General features: G+C 35.4%; 1 protein-coding gene across 4 annotated transcripts; it reads left to right on the top strand.

Moving 5' to 3' along the window:
* The first annotated feature begins 17 nt into the window (after positions 1–17).
* On the top strand, positions 18–21,921 carry LOC105692666 (probable tubulin polyglutamylase TTLL2). 4 transcript variants are annotated; one of them, XM_048653937.1, is made up of 10 exons: positions 18–2,908; positions 3,766–3,900; positions 19,331–19,456; positions 19,576–19,679; positions 19,755–19,887; positions 19,987–20,263; positions 20,346–20,548; positions 20,626–20,889; positions 20,975–21,300; positions 21,387–21,921. In XM_048653937.1, exons 2-10 carry the CDS (start codon positions 3,823–3,825, stop codon positions 21,505–21,507), a joined length of 1,632 nt encoding a protein of 543 aa, XP_048509894.1. In that variant the 5' UTR covers positions 18–2,908; positions 3,766–3,822; the 3' UTR covers positions 21,508–21,921. The 4 variants fall into 4 exon arrangements, with proteins under 4 accessions (XP_048509894.1, XP_048509893.1, XP_012267417.1 ...); XM_048653936.1 differs by having other exon boundaries at positions 18–3,137; XM_012411994.2 differs by having other exon boundaries at positions 18–3,900; positions 20,993–21,300.
* The last annotated feature ends 2,217 nt before the right edge of the window (positions 21,922–24,138 follow it).

The following is a 24,138-nucleotide window of genomic DNA, read 5'->3' as shown; positions in this document are numbered from 1 at the left end:
TAGACGGACGTCATGACGAATCAGAACCATGCAGATCACGACTATCAAATTTAGGATATATAATTAGGTTGACGTTTAGCGAACCCTTCGAGTATGAATGTCATTAGAAATTGACTATTTATTAGCAGCATTAATTGCTTACGACGGTGGATCACATCGCGACTGAGGTACGCAGGCCATAAATATTATATGTACATATAAATGATTACGGCGTATAATGTGCATAAATATATAGATATATATTTACGTATACATATATATTTATTACACAACGTGCCTCTGCAGCTCCCATAACTATCCCCCTCTGTAGTTCGGATAGAAATTATTGATTGCATATATTACTACAACCTTGTCACACTTTTAAAGAAAATCCGCAGCAAAATTCAACTTCCGGAGCAAAATAATATGCTGCAGTATAATATTCGATTGCGAAGTAAAGGAGAAAGAGAACAAGAAAAAAAAAAAACACACGTAAAATTACGATGGTATTCATAATTTATAACAAATTATCATTGCGATGCGCGGCATGATATTGTACGTACCAATTTCGTAATACAGAGTTGGAGTTTTACCTGCATGGTACAATCTCGTGACCTTAGAAACAGTTTAACCGCGTCTAATTATTTTTGCACACTAATTACCAGTACACGGGTACACACAAATCCTTAGCGAACACGTATTTGCGGTTTTAAAGGGTACAGTAATTACTACTCCTCGCACACAGGATCAGAAGCACCTTTACGAGTACAATTATATCCGCAACTACTTCATGGATTAGAATTGGAATATTTTACAAATTGATGTGCACGAGGTGCTCCGGTTAGAAAGACGCATTAAAATATTTCTGAAACTATCAGATCAGAGAAATTGCGTTCTTTTTAATCGGCGATGTTCTTCGGAATGAAACAACATACCTGAACGATAACTGCGCTCTCAGAGTTCGATGAATGTCCATCGACGTTGATCCCCCAATGTCCAATTGCTGCGACTAGATGAATCGACGATTTCACTATCACTGTAATCCGACACCATCGCGATCAAATTCTCACCAAGAACTGAAGAACAGGCTCGAAATTCATGTGCGCATAAGGTAATGGTGAGCGGTGTAGAGAGCAAAACAGTACAGGTCACAGCGTAACCTCTGCTCGAAGTGTTTATTTACGTGCTCTGTCCCACTACAGCTTCCCTACTACGACTAACGATTGAAATTATTGTAGAACTTGGTAAATTTAAATGCGGGACTCTATGGGACATCGCAGATGAATTCAATTAGAGTCTGATTTTCCTAATTTCCAATTCGATGAAAAATTTTTTCAGACTATAGACGACCGGTTCTTTTTTCCTACTTTTTATTTGCGAAACCTATTTATACATAAAATCTGGAATTCTGATATTTATATCTGATAGATTTCGTGTTCGACACGTTGACAGTTTATTTTTCCTCGCAGGGTTAATATTACCGAATCGTGGCCCATTAAAAATGAATTAAGAATGAGATTCGCAGAGTTAGATAAGAAAATCTATAAACTCGTAATAATTTCTCGTCATATTTTTATTCAAGGGTTGTCGGTTCCTATGATTTTAAAGGGCGGTCTATTTTTGGGTTCTTTGGAAGCAGCGAAATCTCCAGTGAAAACTGGCAACACACGATACGAACTACGTTTACGTAGGTCTTCTAATTTTTCCTTCCAAGAGATCCAGCGGGTAACATTTCTCCTTCGTCTTTCCGGCAGTCAAAAATACGTACGTGGGCCACGCCACACACGCGGCTAAAAAAAGGAGGAAATTTAAGAAAAAATGACTGAACAAAAAAAAAAAAAAGAGGTGGATAGAATAGAGATGGAAGAAAAAATGAAATGAAGCTTGAAAAGGACGGTATAAGGAAGCGGAAAAGTTTTCGCGTTGCGTGCCCATCGCTGCTGAATATTTTCTATCCTATTCTGGTAGTGCGCTCATGCGACATATGTTGGTATGTACGATGGGCGTATAACGGGTGGTTGTTTGCGAATGTTTCTGGTGATCTTATTTTATTTTTTTTTTTTTTTTATATCTGGAAACTCGAACGGTCGATGAAACTTTGGAAAAAAGAAATCGAACAGATTCAGGGGTGAAAAAGCTCAGTCGGAGTAATCGGAGCAGGCCAAAAAACTTATTGTTAGACACCTTCAGCGCTAATAGACGAAATAGAAACTCGGGTCCTAGGGGAATTATACGGAGATCTGGATCCGGAGATAGCATTATGTACGTGTCACCAATATCCAAGGGTAGGTATTACGGTATCGAGGAGATAAATCATGGTGAGGGACGATTAAGCAAAACAAATGCCTGCCCCCGTTCGTGTCACCTTACACGAGAAGCCCTCCCTCGAGTGTCCCGATTCGCGGGGGGGGTGGACGACGAAGGCAAAGGGATGATTTCCCGACTGAACTAACCACCCGATATACAGATACACACTGATTTTCTACCCCTGTATACAGATGTATATATGTATATAAATGTACGTAACCGCGCGTCTCGTTTAGCCTAAGTGCATGGTTCGCCTTTCGCCGTTCATCGTTCGTTCAGGGTTCACAATCACAGAGCTTTGTAGAGCGCGTTCAGTCGACGTTTGACTCGCGGCGACGCGGGCCATCTCCAGAGCTCCATTTTTTTCCTTCATCCCCCGCAGTATCGCCGAGTCTATAACATCAACGTCACGCGAAACCTCCACTTTTTTCAAACGACTGTAAAATTCCGTACGATAACGCAACGAGGTGATATACTTCAGATATTTCAACCGATACCAACTGAATTCACAACTCCAGATGGAAGCGTGAACCAGACCCCGCCTTCAATTTTTGTATTTTCTCCGTCTCGTTTGGTCACACATCTTCTCTCCAACGCGTGCGGCACCCCTGACGATGGATAAGTGAGAAATGATTCGAATTCGAACCTCGTGATGGGATTACGTAGAAAACGATGAATTTTTGTAGATTGCACCCTCTATTCGTATCCGCACAAAAATACACCCGACGAATTTCGTGCATCTTATACAGTTGTATAAGAATTCTCCGAGATATTTATTTTCATAATATCGAATCGAACTCTGATCGTGCAGCAAAATAACATTCTCCACCCCCCCGACCGTCACGCAAAAGGTAAACAGTCTCCGGTAAACATCGCAGAGATTCGAGGGTTGTCCCGAACAACCCCCACGTATTATGCGAGTTTATGGGAAGTTCAATTATCCGCAAATGTCACAGCCCATCGTCGACTCTAGATCGCGACCGGTAAACCGAACGATCGAGAAAACACTGCACGCTTTTTCCAAAGACGCCAGAAATGCACCACGTGTATTTTTTTCGCGATTTCATGTGTGAAAAATAGCGCCAAATTCAATGAAAATGAATCACGTGTCGCACGATGGGGACATAGTATACAACGGCTAGAACTTTCCAAAGCACGTGTCGGTGCACTCTGAATGATCGTAGGACACGTGGGATACGTGGGTTTGAAGAATTTTCTGATTTTTTTTTTCACCTACTTTCGTTTGACGTTTTTTATCCATTGATTCATGAGAAGGTAGCAACGCGTCTAGAAATATGACTTTCGGAAGCTTGAGCGGAATGAGTAAGGTTTGAAATATATGCATACTGTACGTATTCGATATTGTCATGAGTGCGGATATAAAGTTCGTTTTTCGATATTTTTCAAACTAGAGCAAATGGATGATACGTGTATCGATTTGCCATATGACTAACGCGTTACATTACTATGCTCGTATAGGTACATCAATCTGTGATATTTTACCGTAAAGTGACTGTCACCCAGCTACAGCGTGGGATGGCAGTAAACTACCTGGAAGGACCATTCGTGTTCAGGCTGAATGAAAACGGTGCGGGACCTCATCTATTAGTTCAAGTAATGTATACCGGGTGCTTTGAACATGTTATCCGAAAATCTGAATAATCAAACTTTAAATTGTTGCTTTATCGAGATTTTTGTAATGGTCGGTACGAAGGGGATGCTATATCAAAGGGTATGAAACTTTTTTGGGTAAACTCTTGATTTACACCTACTTCAAGAGATCACCGGGTTACGTCGAATCAGACTTCGGTGAACGATGCATTTTTTATAAACCCACTTGAGACTCGATGTTGCATTGAACATGATTTTCGTTTATCGTCAGTCAGGTGACATTGATTTTTCATTCACATTTTAACCGAAATTTCATTGCCCATTATTCCCTCTTCAGAAGGAGAAAGTAATGGTATTTCGACTGGCGATAGTTACAGTTCAATTTAGTCCACGGAAAAAGAAGATTGTGGACCCTTGAATTCTTTCGATGTTGGGATCAAAACTCAGCATTCGAAAAATATTCGAATTTCTCAATTCACCAGCAAACCCGAGCTTAGCTGAAGTCAGGTAGCCCCACGGGCGCGCGGTTTGTTGTGGAGCGTCACCTCTGCTCAGCCCCGAAGGTGACTTCTCACAACAAAGCGCTACGCTGCTGGCTACGCTGACTCTAGCAAAGCTCGGGTTTGCTGGTGAATTGAGAAATTCGAATAATTCGACGCATGCATGGATTGCGATAAATCAAAGTGGGTCTATGACTAAAACCAATCGATATGTCTTATAATTTCTCTGCTCCCAACAGCGAATAATTGATGATTACTCGATCGATTGCAAGAGTAGATGATTTTAGCTTTCAGATTCGGATTCCTGAGCTGTTATATGTAAAATTACACTTGAAGGACCAAAAAACAAATTCGATTTTTGAGCAAAAAATGAATCGTTTTTTTCATTAGGTGAATTATGCTATTCTTATGTAATTTGATCTCAGGAATCCAAATCTGGAAGTCAAATTGATCTATCTATAAAATTGATCGAGTTATCGCCAATTTTTAATTTCGAGCAGAAAAGTGAGATATCTCGGAAGAAAAAAATCGTAGCTCAATTTGAACAACAGATTCGTGTTCCTGAGGTCAAAATACATTAGAAAAGTGTCATTCAATCAATTTTGAAGAATAAAAAAAAATTTCCAAAATTTGAGGTTTTTCCGAAGGGGTTTGAACCCTCGACGTTTGTTTAATTTTTAGGTCAAAAATCAACTTCTTTTTTTTCTGGATTTTATATGCTATTCTTATGTAATTTGATCTCAGGAATCCAAATCTGGAAGTCAAATTGATCTATCTATAAAATTGATCGAGTTATCGCCAATTTTTAATTTCGAGCAGAAAAGTGAGATATCTCGAAGGGAAAAAATCGTAGCTCAATTTGAACAACGGATTCGTGTTCCTGAGGTCAAAATACATTAGAAAAGTGTCATTCAATCAATTTTGAAGAATAAAAAAAAATTTCCAAAATTTGAGGTTTTTCCGAAGGGGTTTGAACCCTCGACGTTTGTTTAATTTTTAGGTCAAAAATCAACTTCTTTTTTTTCTGGATTTTATATGCTATTCTTATGTAATTTGATCTCAGGAATCCAAATCTGGAAGTCAAATTGATCTATCTATAAAATTGATCGAGTTATCGCCAATTTTTAATTTCGAGCAGAAAAGTGAGATATCTCGAAGGGAAAAAATCGTAGCTCAATTTGAACAACGGATTCGTGTTCCTGAGGTCAAAATACATTAGAAAAGTGTCATTCAATCAATTTTGAAGAATAAAAAAAAATTTCCAAAATTTGAGGTTTTTCCGAAGGGGTTTGAACCCTCGACGTTTGTTTAATTTTTAGGTCAAAATTCAACTTCTTTTTTTTCTGGATTTTATATGCTATTCTTATGTAATTTGATCTCAGGAATCCAAATCTGGAAGTCAAATTGATCTATCTATAAAATTGATCGAGTTATCGCCAATTTTTAATTTCGAGCAGAAAAGTGAGATATCTCGAAGGGAAAAAATCGTAGCTCAATTTGAACAACGGATTCGTGTTCCTGAGGTCAAAATACATTAGAAAAGTGTCATTCAATCAATTTTGAAGAATAAAAAAAAATTTCCAAAATTTGAGGTTTTTCCGAAGGGGTTTGAACCCTCGACGTTTGTTTAATTTTTAGGTCAAAAATCAACTTCTTTTTTTTCTGGATTTTATATGCTATTCTTATGTAATTTGATCTCAGGAATCCAAATCTGGAAGTCAAATTGATCTATCTATAAAATTGATCGAGTTATCGCCAATTTTTAATTTCGAGCAGAAAAGTGAGATATCTCGAAGGGAAGAAATCGTAGCTCAATTTGAACAACGGATTCGTGTTCCTGAGGTCAAAATACATTAGAAAAGTGTCATTCAATCAATTTTGAAGGATAAAAAAAAATTTCCAAAATTTGAGGTTTTTCCGAAGGGGTTTGAACCCTCGACGTTTGTTTAATTTTTAGGTCAAAATTCAACTTCTTTTTTTTCTGGATTTTATATGCTATTCTTATGTAATTTGATCTCAGGAATCCAAATCTGGAAGTCAAATTGATCTATCTATAAAATTGATCGAGTTATCGCCAATTTTTAATTTCGAGCAGAAAAGTGAGATATCTCGAAGGGAAAAAATCGTAGCTCAATTTGAACAACGGATTCGTGTTCCTGAGGTCAAAATACATTAGAAAAGTGTCATTCAATCAATTTTGAAGGATAAAAAAAAATTTCCAAAATTTGAGGTTTTTCCGAAGGGGTTTGAACCCTCGACGTTTGTTTAATTTTTAGGTCAAAAATCAACTTCTTTTTTTTCTGGATTTTATATGCTATTCTTATGTAATTTGATCTCAGGAATCCAAATCTGGAAGTCAAATTGATCTATCTATAAAATTGATCGAGTTATCGCCAATTTTTAATTTCGAGCAGAAAAGTGAGATATCTCGAAGGGAAAAAATCGTAGCTCAATTTGAACAACGGATTCGTGTTCCTGAGGTCAAAATACATTAGAAAAGTGTCATTCAATCAATTTTGAAGAATAAAAAAAAATTTCCAAAATTTGAGGTTTTTCCGAAGGGGTTTGAACCCTCGACGTTTGTTTAATTTTTAGGTCAAAAATCAACTTCTTTTTTTTCTGGATTTTATATGCTATTCTTATGTAATTTGATCTCAGGAATCCAAATCTGGAAGTCAAATTGATCTATCTATAAAATTGATCGAGTTATCGCCAATTTTTAATTTCGAGCAGAAAAGTGAGATATCTCGAAGGGAAAAAATCGTAGCTCAATTTGAACAACGGATTCGTGTTCCTGAGGTCAAAATACATTAGAAAAGTGTCATTCAATCAATTTTGAAGGATAAAGAAAAATTTCCAAAATTTGAGGTTTTTCCGAAGGGGTTTGAACCCTCGACGTTTGTTTAATTTTTAGGTCAAAAATCAACTTCTTTTTTTTCTGGATTTTATATGCTATTCTTATGTAATTTGATCTCAGGAATCCAAATCTGGAAGTCAAATTGATCTATCTATAAAATTGATCGAGTTATCGCCAATTTTTAATTTCGAGCAGAAAAGTGAGATATCTCGAAGGGAAAAAATCGTAGCTCAATTTGAACAACGGATTCGTGTTCCTGAGGTCAAAATACATTAGAAAAGTGTCATTCAATCAATTTTGAAGAATAAAAAAAAATTTCCAAAATTTGAGGTTTTTCCGAAGGGGTTTGAACCCTCGACGTTTGTTTAATTTTTAGGTCAAAAATCAACTTCTTTTTTTTCTGGATTTTATATGCTATTCTTATGTAATTTGATCTCAGGAATCCAAATCTGGAAGTCAAATTGATCTATCTATAAAATTGATCGAGTTATCGCCAATTTTTAATTTCGAGCAGAAAAGTGAGATATCTCGAAGGGAAAAAATCGTAGCTCAATTTGAACAACGGATTCGTGTTCCTGAGGTCAAAATACATTAGAAAAGTGTCATTCAATCAATTTTGAAGAATAAAAAAAAATTTCCAAAATTTGAGGTTTTTCCGAAGGGGTTTGAACCCTCGACGTTTGTTTAATTTTTAGGTCAAAAATCAACTTCTTTTTTTTCTGGATTTTATATGCTATTCTTATGTAATTTGATCTCAGGAATCCAAATCTGGAAGTCAAATTGATCTATCTATAAAATTGATCGAGTTATCGCCAATTTTTAATTTCGAGCAGAAAAGTGAGATATCTCGAAGGGAAAAAATCGTAGCTCAATTTGAACAACGGATTCGTGTTCCTGAGGTCAAAATACATTAGAAAAGTGTCATTCAATCAATTTTGAAGGATAAAAAAAAATTTCCAAAATTTGAGGTTTTTCCGAAGGGGTTTGAACCCTCGACGTTTGTTTAATTTTTAGGTCAAAAATCAACTTCTTTTTTTTCTGGATTTTATATGCTATTCTTATGTAATTTGATCTCAGGAATCCAAATCTGGAAGTCAAATTGATCTATCTATAAAATTGATCGAGTTATCGCCAATTTTTAATTTCGAGCAGAAAAGTGAGATATCTCGAAGGGAAAAAATCGTAGCTCAATTTGAACAACGGATTCGTGTTCCTGAGGTCAAAATACATTAAAAAAGTGTCATTCAATCAATTTTGAAGAATAAAAAAAAATTTCCAAAATTTGAGGTTTTTCCGAAGGGGTTTGAACCCTCGACGTTTGTTTAATTTTTAGGTCAAAATTCAACTTCTTTTTTTTCTGGATTTTATATGCTATTCTTATGTAATTTGATCTCAGGAATCCAAATCTGGAAGTCAAATTGATCTATCTATAAAATTGATCGAGTTATCGCCAATTTTTAATTTCGAGCAGAAAAGTGAGATATCTCGAAGGGAAAAAATCGTAGCTCAATTTGAACAACGGATTCGTGTTCCTGAGGTCAAAATACATTAGAAAAGTGTCATTCAATCAATTTTGAAGGATAAAAAAAAATTTCCAAAATTTGAGGTTTTTCCGAAGGGGTTTGAACCCTCGACGTTTGTTTAATTTTTAGGTCAAAAATCAACTTCTTTTTTTTCTGGATTTTATATGCTATTCTTATGTAATTTGATCTCAGGAATCCAAATCTGGAAGTCAAATTGATCTATCTATAAAATTGATCGAGTTATCGCCAATTTTTAATTTCGAGCAGAAAAGTGAGATATCTCGAAGGGAAAAAATCGTAGCTCAATTTGAACAACGGATTCGTGTTCCTGAGGTCAAAATACATTAGAAAAGTGTCATTCAATCAATTTTGAAGAATAAAAAAAAATTTCCAAAATTTGAGGTTTTTCCGAAGGGGTTTGAACCCTCGACGTTTGTTTAATTTTTAGGTCAAAAATCAACTTCTTTTTTTTCTGGATTTTATATGCTATTCTTATGTAATTTGATCTCAGGAATCCAAATCTGGAAGTCAAATTGATCTATCTATAAAATTGATCGAGTTATCGCCAATTTTTAATTTCGAGCAGAAAAGTGAGATATCTCGAAGGGAAAAAATCGTAGCTCAATTTGAACAACGGATTCGTGTTCCTGAGGTCAAAATACATTAGAAAAGTGTCATTCAATCAATTTTGAAGGATAAAGAAAAATTTCCAAAATTTGAGGTTTTTCCGAAGGGGTTTGAACCCTCGACGTTTGTTTAATTTTTAGGTCAAAAATCAACTTCTTTTTTTTCTGGATTTTATATGCTATTCTTATGTAATTTGATCTCAGGAATCCAAATCTGGAAGTCAAATTGATCTATCTATAAAATTGATCGAGTTATGGCCAATTTTTAATTTCGAGCAGAAAAGTGAGATATCTCGAAGGGAAAAAATCGTAGCTCAATTTGAACAACGGATTCGTGTTCCTGAGGTCAAAATACATTAGAAAAGTGTCATTCAATCAATTTTGAAGAATAAAAAAAAATTTCCAAAATTTGAGGTTTTTCCGAAGGGGTTTGAACCCTCGACGTTTGTTTAATTTTTAGATCAAAAATCAACTTTTTTTTTTTCTGGATTTTATATGCTATTCTTATGTAATTTGATCTCAGGAATCCAAATCTGGAAGTCAAATTGATCTATCTATAAAATTGATCGAGTTATCGCCAATTTTTAATTTCGAGCAGAAAAGTGAGATATCTCGAAGGGAAAAAATCGTAGCTCAATTTGAACAACGGATTCGTGTTCCTGAGGTCAAAATACATTAGAAAAGTGTCATTCAATCAATTTTGAAGGATAAAGAAAAATTTCCAAAATTTGAGGTTTTTCCGAAGGGGTTTGAACCCTCGACGTTTGTTTAATTTTTAGGTCAAAAATCAACTTCTTTTTTTTCTGGATTTTATATGCTATTCTTATGTAATTTGATCTCAGGAATCCAAATCTGGAAGTCAAATTGATCTATCTATAAAATTGATCGAGTTATGGCCAATTTTTAATTTCGAGCAGAAAAGTGAGATATCTCGAAGGGAAAAAATCGTAGCTCAATTTGAACAACGGATTCGTGTTCCTGAGGTCAAAATACATTAGAAAAGTGTCATTCAATCAATTTTGAAGAATAAAAAAAAATTTCCAAAATTTGAGGTTTTTCCGAAGGGGTTTGAACCCTCGACGTTTGTTTAATTTTTAGGTCAAAATTCAACTTCTTTTTTTTCTGGATTTTATATGCTATTCTTATGTAATTTGATCTCAGGAATCCAAATCTGGAAGTCAAATTGATCTATCTATAAAATTGATCGAGTTATCGCCAATTTTTAATTTCGAGCAGAAAAGTGAGATATCTCGAAGGGAAAAAATCGTAGCTCAATTTGAACAACGGATTCGTGTTCCTGAGGTCAAAATACATTAGAAAAGTGTCATTCAATCAATTTTGAAGAATAAAAAAAAATTTCCAAAATTTGAGGTTTTTCCGAAGGGGTTTGAACCCTCGACGTTTGTTTAATTTTTAGGTCAAAAATCAACTTCTTTTTTTTCTGGATTTTATATGCTATTCTTATGTAATTTGATCTCAGGAATCCAAATCTGGAAGTCAAATTGATCTATCTATAAAATTGATCGAGTTATCGCCAATTTTTAATTTCGAGCAGAAAAGTGAGATATCTCGAAGGGAAAAAATCGTAGCTCAATTTGAACAACGGATTCGTGTTCCTGAGGTCAAAATACATTAGAAAAGTGTCATTCAATCAATTTTGAAGGATAAAAAAAAATTTCCAAAATTTGAGGTTTTTCCGAAGGGGTTTGAACCCTCGACGTTTGTTTAATTTTTAGGTCAAAAATCAACTTCTTTTTTTTCTGGATTTTATATGCTATTCTTATGTAATTTGATCTCAGGAATCCAAATCTGGAAGTCAAATTGATCTATCTATAAAATTGATCGAGTTATCGCCAATTTTTAATTTCGAGCAGAAAAGTGAGATATCTCGAAGGGAAAAAATCGTAGCTCAATTTGAACAACGGATTCGTGTTCCTGAGGTCAAAATACATTAAAAAAGTGTCATTCAATCAATTTTGAAGAATAAAAAAAAATTTCCAAAATTTGAGGTTTTTCCGAAGGGGTTTGAACCCTCGACGTTTGTTTAATTTTTAGGTCAAAATTCAACTTCTTTTTTTTCTGGATTTTATATGCTATTCTTATGTAATTTGATCTCAGGAATCCAAATCTGGAAGTCAAATTGATCTATCTATAAAATTGATCGAGTTATCGCCAATTTTTAATTTCGAGCAGAAAAGTGAGATATCTCGAAGGGAAAAAATCGTAGCTCAATTTGAACAACGGATTCGTGTTCCTGAGGTCAAAATACATTAGAAAAGTGTCATTCAATCAATTTTGAAGGATAAAAAAAAATTTCCAAAATTTGAGGTTTTTCCGAAGGGGTTTGAACCCTCGACGTTTGTTTAATTTTTAGGTCAAAAATCAACTTCTTTTTTTTCTGGATTTTATATGCTATTCTTATGTAATTTGATCTCAGGAATCCAAATCTGGAAGTCAAATTGATCTATCTATAAAATTGATCGAGTTATCGCCAATTTTTAATTTCGAGCAGAAAAGTGAGATATCTCGAAGGGAAAAAATCGTAGCTCAATTTGAACAACGGATTCGTGTTCCTGAGGTCAAAATACATTAGAAAAGTGTCATTCAATCAATTTTGAAGAATAAAAAAAAATTTCCAAAATTTGAGGTTTTTCCGAAGGGGTTTGAACCCTCGACGTTTGTTTAATTTTTAGGTCAAAAATCAACTTCTTTTTTTTCTGGATTTTATATGCTATTCTTATGTAATTTGATCTCAGGAATCCAAATCTGGAAGTCAAATTGATCTATCTATAAAATTGATCGAGTTATCGCCAATTTTTAATTTCGAGCAGAAAAGTGAGATATCTCGAAGGGAAAAAATCGTAGCTCAATTTGAACAACGGATTCGTGTTCCTGAGGTCAAAATACATTAGAAAAGTGTCATTCAATCAATTTTGAAGGATAAAGAAAAATTTCCAAAATTTGAGGTTTTTCCGAAGGGGTTTGAACCCTCGACGTTTGTTTAATTTTTAGGTCAAAAATCAACTTCTTTTTTTTCTGGATTTTATATGCTATTCTTATGTAATTTGATCTCAGGAATCCAAATCTGGAAGTCAAATTGATCTATCTATAAAATTGATCGAGTTATGGCCAATTTTTAATTTCGAGCAGAAAAGTGAGATATCTCGAAGGGAAAAAATCGTAGCTCAATTTGAACAACGGATTCGTGTTCCTGAGGTCAAAATACATTAGAAAAGTGTCATTCAATCAATTTTGAAGAATAAAAAAAAATTTCCAAAATTTGAGGTTTTTCCGAAGGGGTTTGAACCCTCGACGTTTGTTTAATTTTTAGATCAAAAATCAACTTTTTTTTTTTCTGGATTTTATATGCTATTCTTATGTAATTTGATCTCAGGAATCCAAATCTGGAAGTCAAATTGATCTATCTATAAAATTGATCGAGTTATCGCCAATTTTTAATTTCGAGCAGAAAAGTGAGATATCTCGAAGGGAAAAAATCGTAGCTCAATTTGAACAACGGATTCGTGTTCCTGAGGTCAAAATACATTAGAAAAGTGTCATTCAATCAATTTTGAAGGATAAAGAAAAATTTCCAAAATTTGAGGTTTTTCCGAAGGGGTTTGAACCCTCGACGTTTGTTTAATTTTTAGGTCAAAAATCAACTTCTTTTTTTTCTGGATTTTATATGCTATTCTTATGTAATTTGATCTCAGGAATCCAAATCTGGAAGTCAAATTGATCTATCTATAAAATTGATCGAGTTATCGCCAATTTTTAATTTCGAGCAGAAAAGTGAGATATCTCGAAGGGAAAAAATCGTAGCTCAATTTGAACAACGGATTCGTGTTCCTGAGGTCAAAATACATTAGAAAAGTGTCATTCAATCAATTTTGAAGAATAAAAAAAAATTTCCAAAATTTGAGGTTTTTCCGAAGGGGTTTGAACCCTCGACGTTTGTTTAATTTTTAGGTCAAAATTCAACTTCTTTTTTTTCTGGATTTTATATGCTATTCTTATGTAATTTGATCTCAGGAATCCAAATCTGGAAGTCAAATTGATCTATCTATAAAATTGATCGAGTTATCGCCAATTTTTAATTTCGAGCAGAAAAGTGAGATATCTCGAAGGGAAAAAATCGTAGCTCAATTTGAACAACGGATTCGTGTTCCTGAGGTCAAAATACATTAGAAAAGTGTCATTCAATCAATTTTGAAGAATAAAAAAAAATTTCCAAAATTTGAGGTTTTTCCGAAGGGGTTTGAACCCTCGACGTTTGTTTAATTTTTAGGTCAAAAATCAACTTCTTTTTTTTCTGGATTTTATATGCTATTCTTATGTAATTTGATCTCAGGAATCCAAATCTGGAAGTCAAATTGATCTATCTATAAAATTGATCGAGTTATCGCCAATTTTTAATTTCGAGCAGAAAAGTGAGATATCTCGAAGGGAAAAAATCGTAGCTCAATTTGAACAACGGATTCGTGTTCCTGAGGTCAAAATACATTAGAAAAGTGTCATTCAATCAATTTTGAAGAATAAAAAAAAATTTCCAAAATTTGAGGTTTTTCCGAAGGGGTTTGAACCCTCGACGTTTGTTTAATTTTTAGGTCAAAAATCAACTTCTTTTTTTTCTGGATTTTATATGCTATTCTTATGTAATTTGATCTCAGGAATCCAAATCTGGAAGTCAAATTGATCTATCTATAAAATTGATCGAGTTATCGCCAATTTTTAATTTCGAGCAGAAAAGTGAGATATCTCGAAGGGAAAAAATCGTAGCTCAATTTGAACAACGGATTCGTGTTCCTGAGGTCAAAATACATTAGAAAAGTGTCATTCAATCAATTTTGAAGGATAAAGAAAAATTTCCAAAATTTGAGGTTTTTCCGAAGGGGTTTGAACCCTCGACGTTTGTTTAATTTTTAGGTCAAAAATCAACTTCTTTTTTTTCTGGATTTTATATGCTATTCTTGTGTAATTTGATCTCAGGAATCCAAATCTGGAAGTCAAATTGATCTATCTATAAAATTGATCGAGTTATCGCCAATTTTTAATTTCGAGCAGAAAAGTGAGATATCTCGAAGGGAAAAAATCGTAGCTCAATTTGAACAACGGATTCGTGTTCCTGAGGTCAAAATACATTAGAAAAGTGTCATTCAATCAATTTTGAAGAATAAAAAAAAATTTCCAAAATTTGAGGTTTTTCCGAAGGGGTTTGAACCCTCGACGTTTGTTTAATTTTTAGGTCAAAAATCAACTTTTTTTTTTCTGGATTTTATATGCTATTCTTACGTAATTTGATCTCAGGAATCCAAATCTGGAAGTCAAATTGATCTATCTATAAAATTGATCGAGTTATCGCCAATTTTTAATTTCGAGCAGAAAAGTGAGATATCTCGAAGGGAAAAAATCGTAGCTCTATTTGAACAACGGATTCGTGTTCCTGAGGTCAAAATACATTAGAAAAGTGTCATTCAATCAATTTTGAAGAATAAAAAAAAATTTCCAAAATTTGAGGTTTTTCCGAAGGGGTTTGAACCCTCGACGTTTGTTTAATTTTTAGGTCAAAAATCAACTTCTTTTTTTTCTGGATTTTATATGCTATTCTTGTGTAATTTGATCTCAGGAATCCAAATCTGGAAGTCAAATTGATCTATCTATAAAATTGATCGAGTTATCGCCAATTTTTAATTTCGAGCAGAAAAGTGAGATATCTCGAAGGGAAAAAATCGTAGCTCAATTTGAACAACGGATTCGTGTTCCTGAGGTCAAAATACATTAGAAAAGTGTCATTCAATCAATTTTGAAGAATAAAAAAAAATTTCCAAAATTTGAGGTTTTTCCGAAGGGGTTTGAACCCTCGACGTTTGTTTAATTTTTAGGTCAAAAATCAACTTTTTTTTTTTCTGGATTTTATATGCTATTCTTACGTAATTTGATCTCAGGAATCCAAATCTGGAAGTCAAATTGATCTATCTATAAAATTGATCGAGTTATCGCCAATTTTTAATTTCGAGCAGAAAAGTGAGATATCTCGAAGGGAAAAAATCGTAGCTCTATTTGAACAACGGATTCGTGTTCCTGAGGTCAAAATACATTAGAAAAGTGTCATTCAATCAATTTTGAAGGATAAAGAAAAATTTCCAAAATTTGAGGTTTTTCCGAAGGGGTTTGAACCCTCGACGTTTGTTTAATTTTTAGGTCAAAAATCAACTTCTTTTTTTTCTGGATTTTATATGCTATTCTTATGTAATTTGATCTCAGGAATCCAAATCTGGAAGTCAAATTGATCTATCTATAAAATTGATCGAGTTATCGCCAATTTTTAATTTCGAGCAGAAAAGTGAGATATCTCGAAGGGAAAAAATCGTAGCTCAATTTGAACAACGGATTCGTGTTCCTGAGGTCAAAATACATTAGAAAAGTGTCATTCAATCAATTTTGAAGAATAAAAAAAAATTTCCAAAATTTGAGGTTTTTCCGAAGGGGTTTGAACCCTCGACGTTTGTTTAATTTTTAGGTCAAAATTCAACTTCTTTTTTTTCTGGATTTTATATGCTATTCTTATGTAATTTGATCTCAGGAATCCAAATCTGGAAGTCAAATTGATCTATCTATAAAATTGATCGAGTTATCGCCAATTTTTAATTTCGAGCAGAAAAGTGAGATATCTCGAAGGGAAAAAATCGTAGCTCAATTTGAACAACGGATTCGTGTTCCTGAGGTCAAAATACATTAGAAAAGTGTCATTCAATCAATTTTGAAGAATAAAAAAAAATTTCCAAAATTTGAGGTTTTTCCGAAGGGGTTTGAACCCTCGACGTTTGTTTAATTTTTAGGTCAAAAATCAACTTCTTTTTTTTCTGGATTTTATATGCTATTCTTATGTAATTTGATCTCAGGAATCCAAATCTGGAAGTCAAATTGATCTATCTATAAAATTGATCGAGTTATCGCCAATTTTTAATTTCGAGCAGAAAAGTGAGATATCTCGAAGGGAAAAAATCGTAGCTCAATTTGAACAACGGATTCGTGTTCCTGAGGTCAAAATACATTAGAAAAGTGTCATTCAATCAATTTTGAAGGATAAAAAAAAATTTCCAAAATTTGAGGTTTTTCCGAAGGGGTTTGAACCCTCGACGTTTGTTTAATTTTTAGGTCAAAAATCAACTTCTTTTTTTTCTGGATTTTATATGCTATTCTTATGTAATTTGATCTCAGGAATCCAAATCTGGAAGTCAAATTGATCTATCTATAAAATTGATCGAGTTATCGCCAATTTTTAATTTCGAGCAGAAAAGTGAGATATCTCGAAGGGAAAAAATCGTAGCTCAATTTGAACAACGGATTCGTGTTCCTGAGGTCAAAATACATTAGAAAAGTGTCATTCAATCAATTTTGAAGAATAAAAAAAAATTTCCAAAATTTGAGGTTTTTCCGAAGGGGTTTGAACCCTCGACGTTTGTTTAATTTTTAGGTCAAAAATCAACTTCTTTTTTTTCTGGATTTTATATGCTATTCTTATGTAATTTGATCTCAGGAATCCAAATCTGGAAGTCAAATTGATCTATCTATAAAATTGATCGAGTTATCGCCAATTTTTAATTTCGAGCAGAAAAGTGAGATATCTCGAAGGGAAAAAATCGTAGCTCAATTTGAACAACGGATTCGTGTTCCTGAGGTCAAAATACATTAGAAAAGTGTCATTCAATCAATTTCGAAGAATAAAAAAATTTGCCCAAAATTTGAAAAAATCGTAAGGGGTACCCCTTGGAAAAATCTCAAATTTTGGCCAAAAATTTTTATTCTTCCAAATTGATCCCGTGGCACTTTTCTCATGTATTTTGGCCTCAGGAACACGAATCCGTTGTCCAAATTGAGCTACGATTTTTTCCCTTTGAGATATCTACATTTTTATGGTAAAAAATGCGAAAAAATGGGGATAGCTCGGTTATTTTTGGAGATAGATCAATTTTTCTTCCAGATTCGTATTTCTGAGCTCAAATTACATTAATATAGACTAAAAAATCCATTTTTTATTCTTGACCCCAAAAAGCTGAAAATTGGCGATAACTCAGTCAATTTCAAAGATAGATCAATTTTTTTCTCAGATTCGGATTCCTGAGGTCAAATTACGTTGAAAAAGTGTCCTACAATCAATTTTAAGAATACTTTGTTTTCGGCCTAAAAATCGAAAAAATCCGAAGGATTTTTTTCCTATTTTGGGGTCGTAAATCAGAAGAAAATTTGATAGGGGTGCACAGGCTAATCCCATGTATTTTGATCTCAGAAACACGAATCCGTAGGCTAAATTAAGCTAAGAATTTTTCCCATCTGGATATCCTTGATTTTTTTCTCTTGAAGCGCAAAATTAGCGATAACTCGATCAATCTCATAGGTAGAGCAATTTAACTTATGAATCATTCCTGACATCAAAATATGTAAGAATAGCATAGAAAACTCGATTTATAACTTGAAGAAACTCTTTCGATGTCTCGAGAGGTCTCAGAAAACATAGTTAGACCACTTATGAACGCCAAGAATAAAAACTTCTGAAAGCTACGACTCATAAACCAAATCCATGACCCCAAAAACGTATTGAAAATTCGAGATTTCATCTTCCAGCGGGCTGCGCGGGAGCGCTCTCGATCTCGTTCGTACTCCTACCGCAGCGCGGCGTAACGCCTCGCGCTTCGTGCTCGCCCCACGCTCGGGTTTCTCGCACCAAAATCCACATCTAAAAAACATTAGGCGAATGCACTCTGCGCGGACTTCGGTGGCAAGCTTCGGCTCACCCTATCACAATGGAGCTGATTTCGCATCTTGCAACGCCCTTTTTCAAACACGTGCGTCGGACATCTCGACCGTCGGCACGTGCCAGAATTCAGACATAATTTATAGCTTTTTCTAATAGATGATGAGGTGTGAAATCACAGTCTTTAGTTTTTTCTTGCTCCCATTGTGAGCAGGTGTCGGACGAGCTGTCAACATCTGGCAAAAATCTTGTTCACACCTCGTAAATCACCCCTTTGATCCACCTAAGTGGATCCTTTTGCAGTGATTTTACCGCGGATCTCTATATAACCGTTTGAGGATGTTAAAATTCTCTACATACACTTGAATGGACCAGAGTACACTGAGGAAGTTCAATTCTGTCGCATTCTACCATACCAAAGCATAGGCCTTAGTTCAGAATCAGAGGCAACAAGTGTACAAAAAAAAAAAAAAAAATAGAAAAAATTTTTTTCCGTGCAATGCATTAATATGCATTAAGAAAAGAAGACTGACAATTCAATAATTGATTTCCGAGCTCACGTTAGTCAATGTCCATTCTGAAATTATAATAATTCAAATTATATATTTGTATTAAAACGGCCAGGCTATGGCCAACATTTGTTACGAATATCTAAGTCGAGCTATCCCGATTGGAATCTTGGCTTAATTTGGTCAATTGATTCGTCGTTCTGAGATCAAACTATACGAGATTAGCCTGTACACCCCTGTGACAAAGAATGTTGATTTTCTACCCTAAAATCGAGAAAATCCAAAGGAAATTTTTCCAATTTTGGAGTCAAACATCGATATTTTTGTTAATTCGGTTTTACATGGTATTCTTATGTGTTTTAAGCTCACAAATTGAGATCCGCAAGTCCATCCATTACATTATTGAAAAAGTTACCGCCATTTTTGCACTTTTAAGAACAAAAAAATTGAGATACCTATCTCGTTCGGATTAAATACGTAACTTAGTTCAGCATCGGATAAAATTGTGTCGACCGAATAAAATTTGTCTCTAATACTCAACAAGGAATTTTTAGACAGTTTATCTCTCGATTCTGCAACTCCTATAAATTGCATTAAATCGAATTGATCGAAAGCATGTAGTATGCTTATGCAGTTTAATTAGATAATGAATATTAACTATAGGTATGCACCGAGCGTGGCTGGCGCGAATACACAGGGGAAAACTCGGCGCTGAAGGATCGTTGGAATCTTTGGTGGCGTTCCGGAGGTTTTCCTATGAACCATTACAAAACGTTGCTTCCTTGGCAGGTGAGCGATGGTGGTTTTCATCGTTCAATAATAGATACAATCAAAATCATTCATTTTAGAAAGAATTTCGCGAGCTCGAAATTCCTTCGCTAAAATTTCGCTCATTCTGAACCTTGCAGTTCACAAATCACATTCCAAAAGGAAGCTCGATATGCCGAAAGGACAATTTAGTGAGACATTTGAAGTGTATGAAAAAGATTTACGGATCGATATACGACTTTAGGTAAAGAATTGCGCGTCAATTTAAATTCGCTCAGAGCATGAGGAAAAAAATGTTTGAATCAAACTTTTATCACAGCCCTCTTGGATATAATCTTCCCTTGGAATATACAAAACTGGCAGCCGATTGCAGTAGATATGAAAAGGACGACAGAGTCTGGATTTGTAAACCGGTCGGACAGAGTCAAGGAAGAGGAATTTTTCTATTCAGAGTAAGTTGTTTCCCTAGGTAACGGTTCAGCCCGGAATTCAGCCACTGAAATTCGATCGAATCAATAATTTTTCTTCTCGCCCGCTCCCATCATCGATAGAAACTGAGTGACCTGACCTACGACAACATGGCGGTTGTTCAAAGATACATAAAAAATCCGCTCCTCATCGGAGGCTACAAATTTGACCTACGATTATACGTCTGCGTGACTTCGTACAAACCCTTGACAATTTATCTCTACAAGGAGGGCCTCGCGAGATTTGCCACTGAAAAATTCTCCCTCGAAAACTTGGACAACCCCTTCCGACATCTGACAAACTGTTCGTTGAACAAACTTGGCCCAGGATATTCGGAGAAGAAAGAACGAGTTGGGGCAGGTAAAAATTTGCATCTCCACGATTATTTTCGTGGGTCAAAAATTAAACCACTGTCTGAAAATATTATCAATCGTATTTCCAGGTTGCAAATGGACTTTCAGACAATTACGACGATTTTTGGAACAATCGGGATACTCGGATTGGCTTTTGTGGCAGAAGATCGCCTGTCTCGTCAGTCTGACTATCCTCAGCCAAGCGGCTGGGATTCCCAGATCATCAAATTGCTTTGAATTTTTCGGATTCGACGTCCTGATCGATGAGAACTTGAAACCCTGGCTCCTGGAGGTCTGTTTTTTTCATCCGAATCAAGGTTTCAATTGGATCCTTTTTTTCCATTTCCTACATCATTCTTTCCTTCAAAGGTAAACGTGAGTCCAGCCTTGGGAAACGACTGCGAAGTCGACTCGGAGGTAAAAAAACCATTACTGCACGACATGTTCGATTTGCTGGGACTTCCGGTTTGCAATACCGGGTTGTCTCTGTTCACGATTTGGACAACGGCCGATGATGCGGAGGACGAACGATCCTCGCGTTGTTATCCTATCAGCAAAGAGTCGAAAAGACGGTACAAAACGGGGCGGGAATCGGTCGCCTTAATCAACGTTTGTCCCGAATCTCAACCTATGGCAAGTAAAAATATCTTTGGCGCTCGTCGTAAAAAAAAAATGTACGGATTTCCTCTCATTTGATTCACGCATAATTATTTTAAAGCGTAAACACACGATACAGTTTCGGCAGGCCACACCGGAGAGGTGCAACGAATTTTGGTCCCGATACAATCCGTTTGCTGTCGATAGGGTGTCCCGACGTGGATTCAAAGGGAATAATTTATCACCGCCACCCTCCGTTTGGGATAACGGAAAAGATTGGCGTAATCCCGTAACGCGAGAAGGCGGATGGATTCGAATTTATCCGTTGACGCTTTTGAAGTCGAACGAAACCACGGAATTCATGACAAATCCTGGAATACCTTTGCCAACCGATACTCCAAGAATAGCAGAAAAGGAAATCAAAAATACGGTGCTGTGCATCAACAAGTATGATGTCGGATATATAAAGTTGTAATTGAGGGCTGAAATTATCCGGCTCGGTAAGATGTGCATTTTTTTTATTTTTCATTCAGGTACCTGAAAGCCGCCAAAGATGTTCAACAAAAACTAGGGCAATTGGGAGACGAGCAATGCAACGAATACATGAGAAGTTCTCTTGGACTGAATACGGAAGTTTGGCTGCCCGAAAAATGAATGAATAAAATAAACTTGTAAATATAATGGTGCCCCAATTTGCTTTTATTTTAAACTCAACCGTCAATTGAACGGTTTCAACTAACTGCAAAGTTGAACAATGCAATGCTAGTTGTACAAAAACGTACATCGTCAACGCACGCGTGAAGATTTTATCGTAGACCAATAGATCGCGCGATTACAAATTTTCACGTCATTATATAGAAACGATTCGAGTTTGATTGATCTTCAATTTTCAAAGATCAATAAGATTGACAAACGTGCGCGGAAAAATTTCCGACAAATGTCAAATCCTTAAAAATAAAACGTGTGATTGTATTAAAAAAAAAAAAAAGCTCCGTTGTTGTCTACCGTGATATTGTCAACTTAACGTTCAAGACGAATTCTTATAATAAAATACATTACGTAAAAAGTGAATTGGAACATGGAAAAAATTGAATAAAATGTTGTAGGGCATTCCCATTATCTCACTCCGAAAAAATCGATCCGTTCGTTTTTCACAACCGAAAGTTATCTTCGTTGAAATAACAAAAAGAAACATGCAGTTATTCGGAGACAAACCGACCGTGCCACCCGAACTGTTCGAAACTGATTGGGAACCAGATGAAGCAAAAAAAGATTCGCGTGCTCTGGACATAGACGATACCGACTCCGAGGGTGATTACCCCATTAGGGTATCGGTCGATTCTACTCTCGAAGGATTCGTTTTCCTCAGCTTCATGAAAACCTGGGAATTGTCCCTCGTTCTGATTACCATTACAGTTTACATGATCACTACTTACGAAGTATTCTTTGAAGATAATAAGGTAAGGTATGATTATTTCTAAAAAATCTCTACACCGGAATATTTTTTCTATAAAATCACCGATTGATCGGCAGATGGACCGCGAGGATATTTCATTCGGTATAAAAATAATCTTGGACGTATTGTACATCGTCGATATATGCTCTGCTGTATCCCATTGGCGTTTGGAAGAAATCAGGCACACAAGGGAACTCAAAACGAGATCAATTCTGTTGATATTTATCGATATCATGGGCATCATAATAGGAATGCCGATGAGGTTTTATCTAGGTCAAAAATCTTTCTCGCAATCGATCGGCGTAAAAATTGATTATCGGTATAAAATTTTGGATGATCATATTATTTTTTCTTCTATAGATTACACGACTGAAAATGTGCCGGTATACTATAATTTCCTGACTCTTCTAGTTCCAATAATGCGGATGTACAGACCTATTCATTTTTTCGCACGATTAACCGACATGGTAGGAAACGTCGCGATTACGGTGACTTTCGCGACATATCTGGTGATATTTCTCGTAACTTTACATACCTTTACTTGTTTTTGGTGAGTGAGAAAAAAAAACAAAACATGAAATTGAAACAAAGATCCGCACGGTCAAGTTGAAGGGAATAAATACAGGTGGAAATTTTTAAAGGTATCTCCTTTCAAAGTGTACCACTTGCGGGGAACACTGGATCGTTCTGATATCGAGGGAAAAAAACTTGACGATTCAAAGTCCATGGGAATGGTATCTCGTTTCTTTGTACTACGTAACGTGCGCAATGAGCAGTACGGGATTTGGTGAAATCACAGCGCGAAACAGCACGGAGCAATTGTACACGTTGCTAATTATGATCACTGGATTCGCGATACTCGTTGCTGCTTTTATCGGTAGCTTAACAACCGGAATATTGGATGTCCTCAAAAGGAATTCAGAATTTCGAAACAAGCTGCGAATAATAACTGAAACCTTGGTAGAATCGTAACTAACCGTGGACAGTGTACACTTTAGTAATACCTTCGTTATGGCGGGTGATTTTGTTGTAGGTGGAATCTAAAGTCTCGAAGGACATGAGAGACGACGTCGTCGAGTTTCACAAATCTTTTTGGAAGTACAAAAAAGCTATCAGTTCTTCCGAAATGTTTGCGGATTTACCATTAACACTCCAAAAAGAAGTCTACTTGGACCGTTATTATTTAGCATTCATAAGAGTAATTCCCTAATAATTATTCTACAACGAATCGCAGTCAAATTTAATGATCATTCGTTTTTTCGTTTGGCAGTCTATATTACTTCGCGGTTTGCCTCCAGCATATTTGCGAGATCTTTCGATGAGGACACGCACAGAGTATTACAATAGCGGTGATATCGTATATGCGAAAGAAGCTTCAGTTGATCGTATGATCTACATTGTTCGAGGAAATGTGAATGTGAGTAGCGAGGAATGTGTTTAAAATAAGAAAAAAAAATCGAACCCTTCCTCGGCAGATTCCATAATGATTTAAACGTAAGAAGTAGACGCGGTGAACGATAATTCGAACAGATATTTGTTCCGAATTTTTAGATACCATGATGCGTCACGCCATATGTAGAATATAAGCTGAAGATAAAAGTCCAATATGGACTATCGTGAATTAATTTTAGGCAGACGTATAAGTTACTACTTATATCGACTAGTTTCTAGCTGTTCAGGTCATGTGAAATCTCTATGAATAAATAATGGGGTAGATTTTATCGCCGGATGACAACGAGAGTTCAATATTGACTTTGACAGCTGGTACAGTGCTCGGTGACGCAGCATTACTGCTTAACATTCAAAGTCAATGTCAAGTTATTGCTGCA

Source organism: Athalia rosae, chromosome 4 (genome assembly GCF_917208135.1).
Source record: "Athalia rosae chromosome 4, iyAthRosa1.1, whole genome shotgun sequence".
Classification (NCBI taxonomy): domain Eukaryota; kingdom Metazoa; phylum Arthropoda; class Insecta; order Hymenoptera; family Athaliidae; genus Athalia; species Athalia rosae.
Note: the sequence above shows the minus strand (reverse complement) of the source record. Positions and strands in the feature narration are given on the sequence as shown.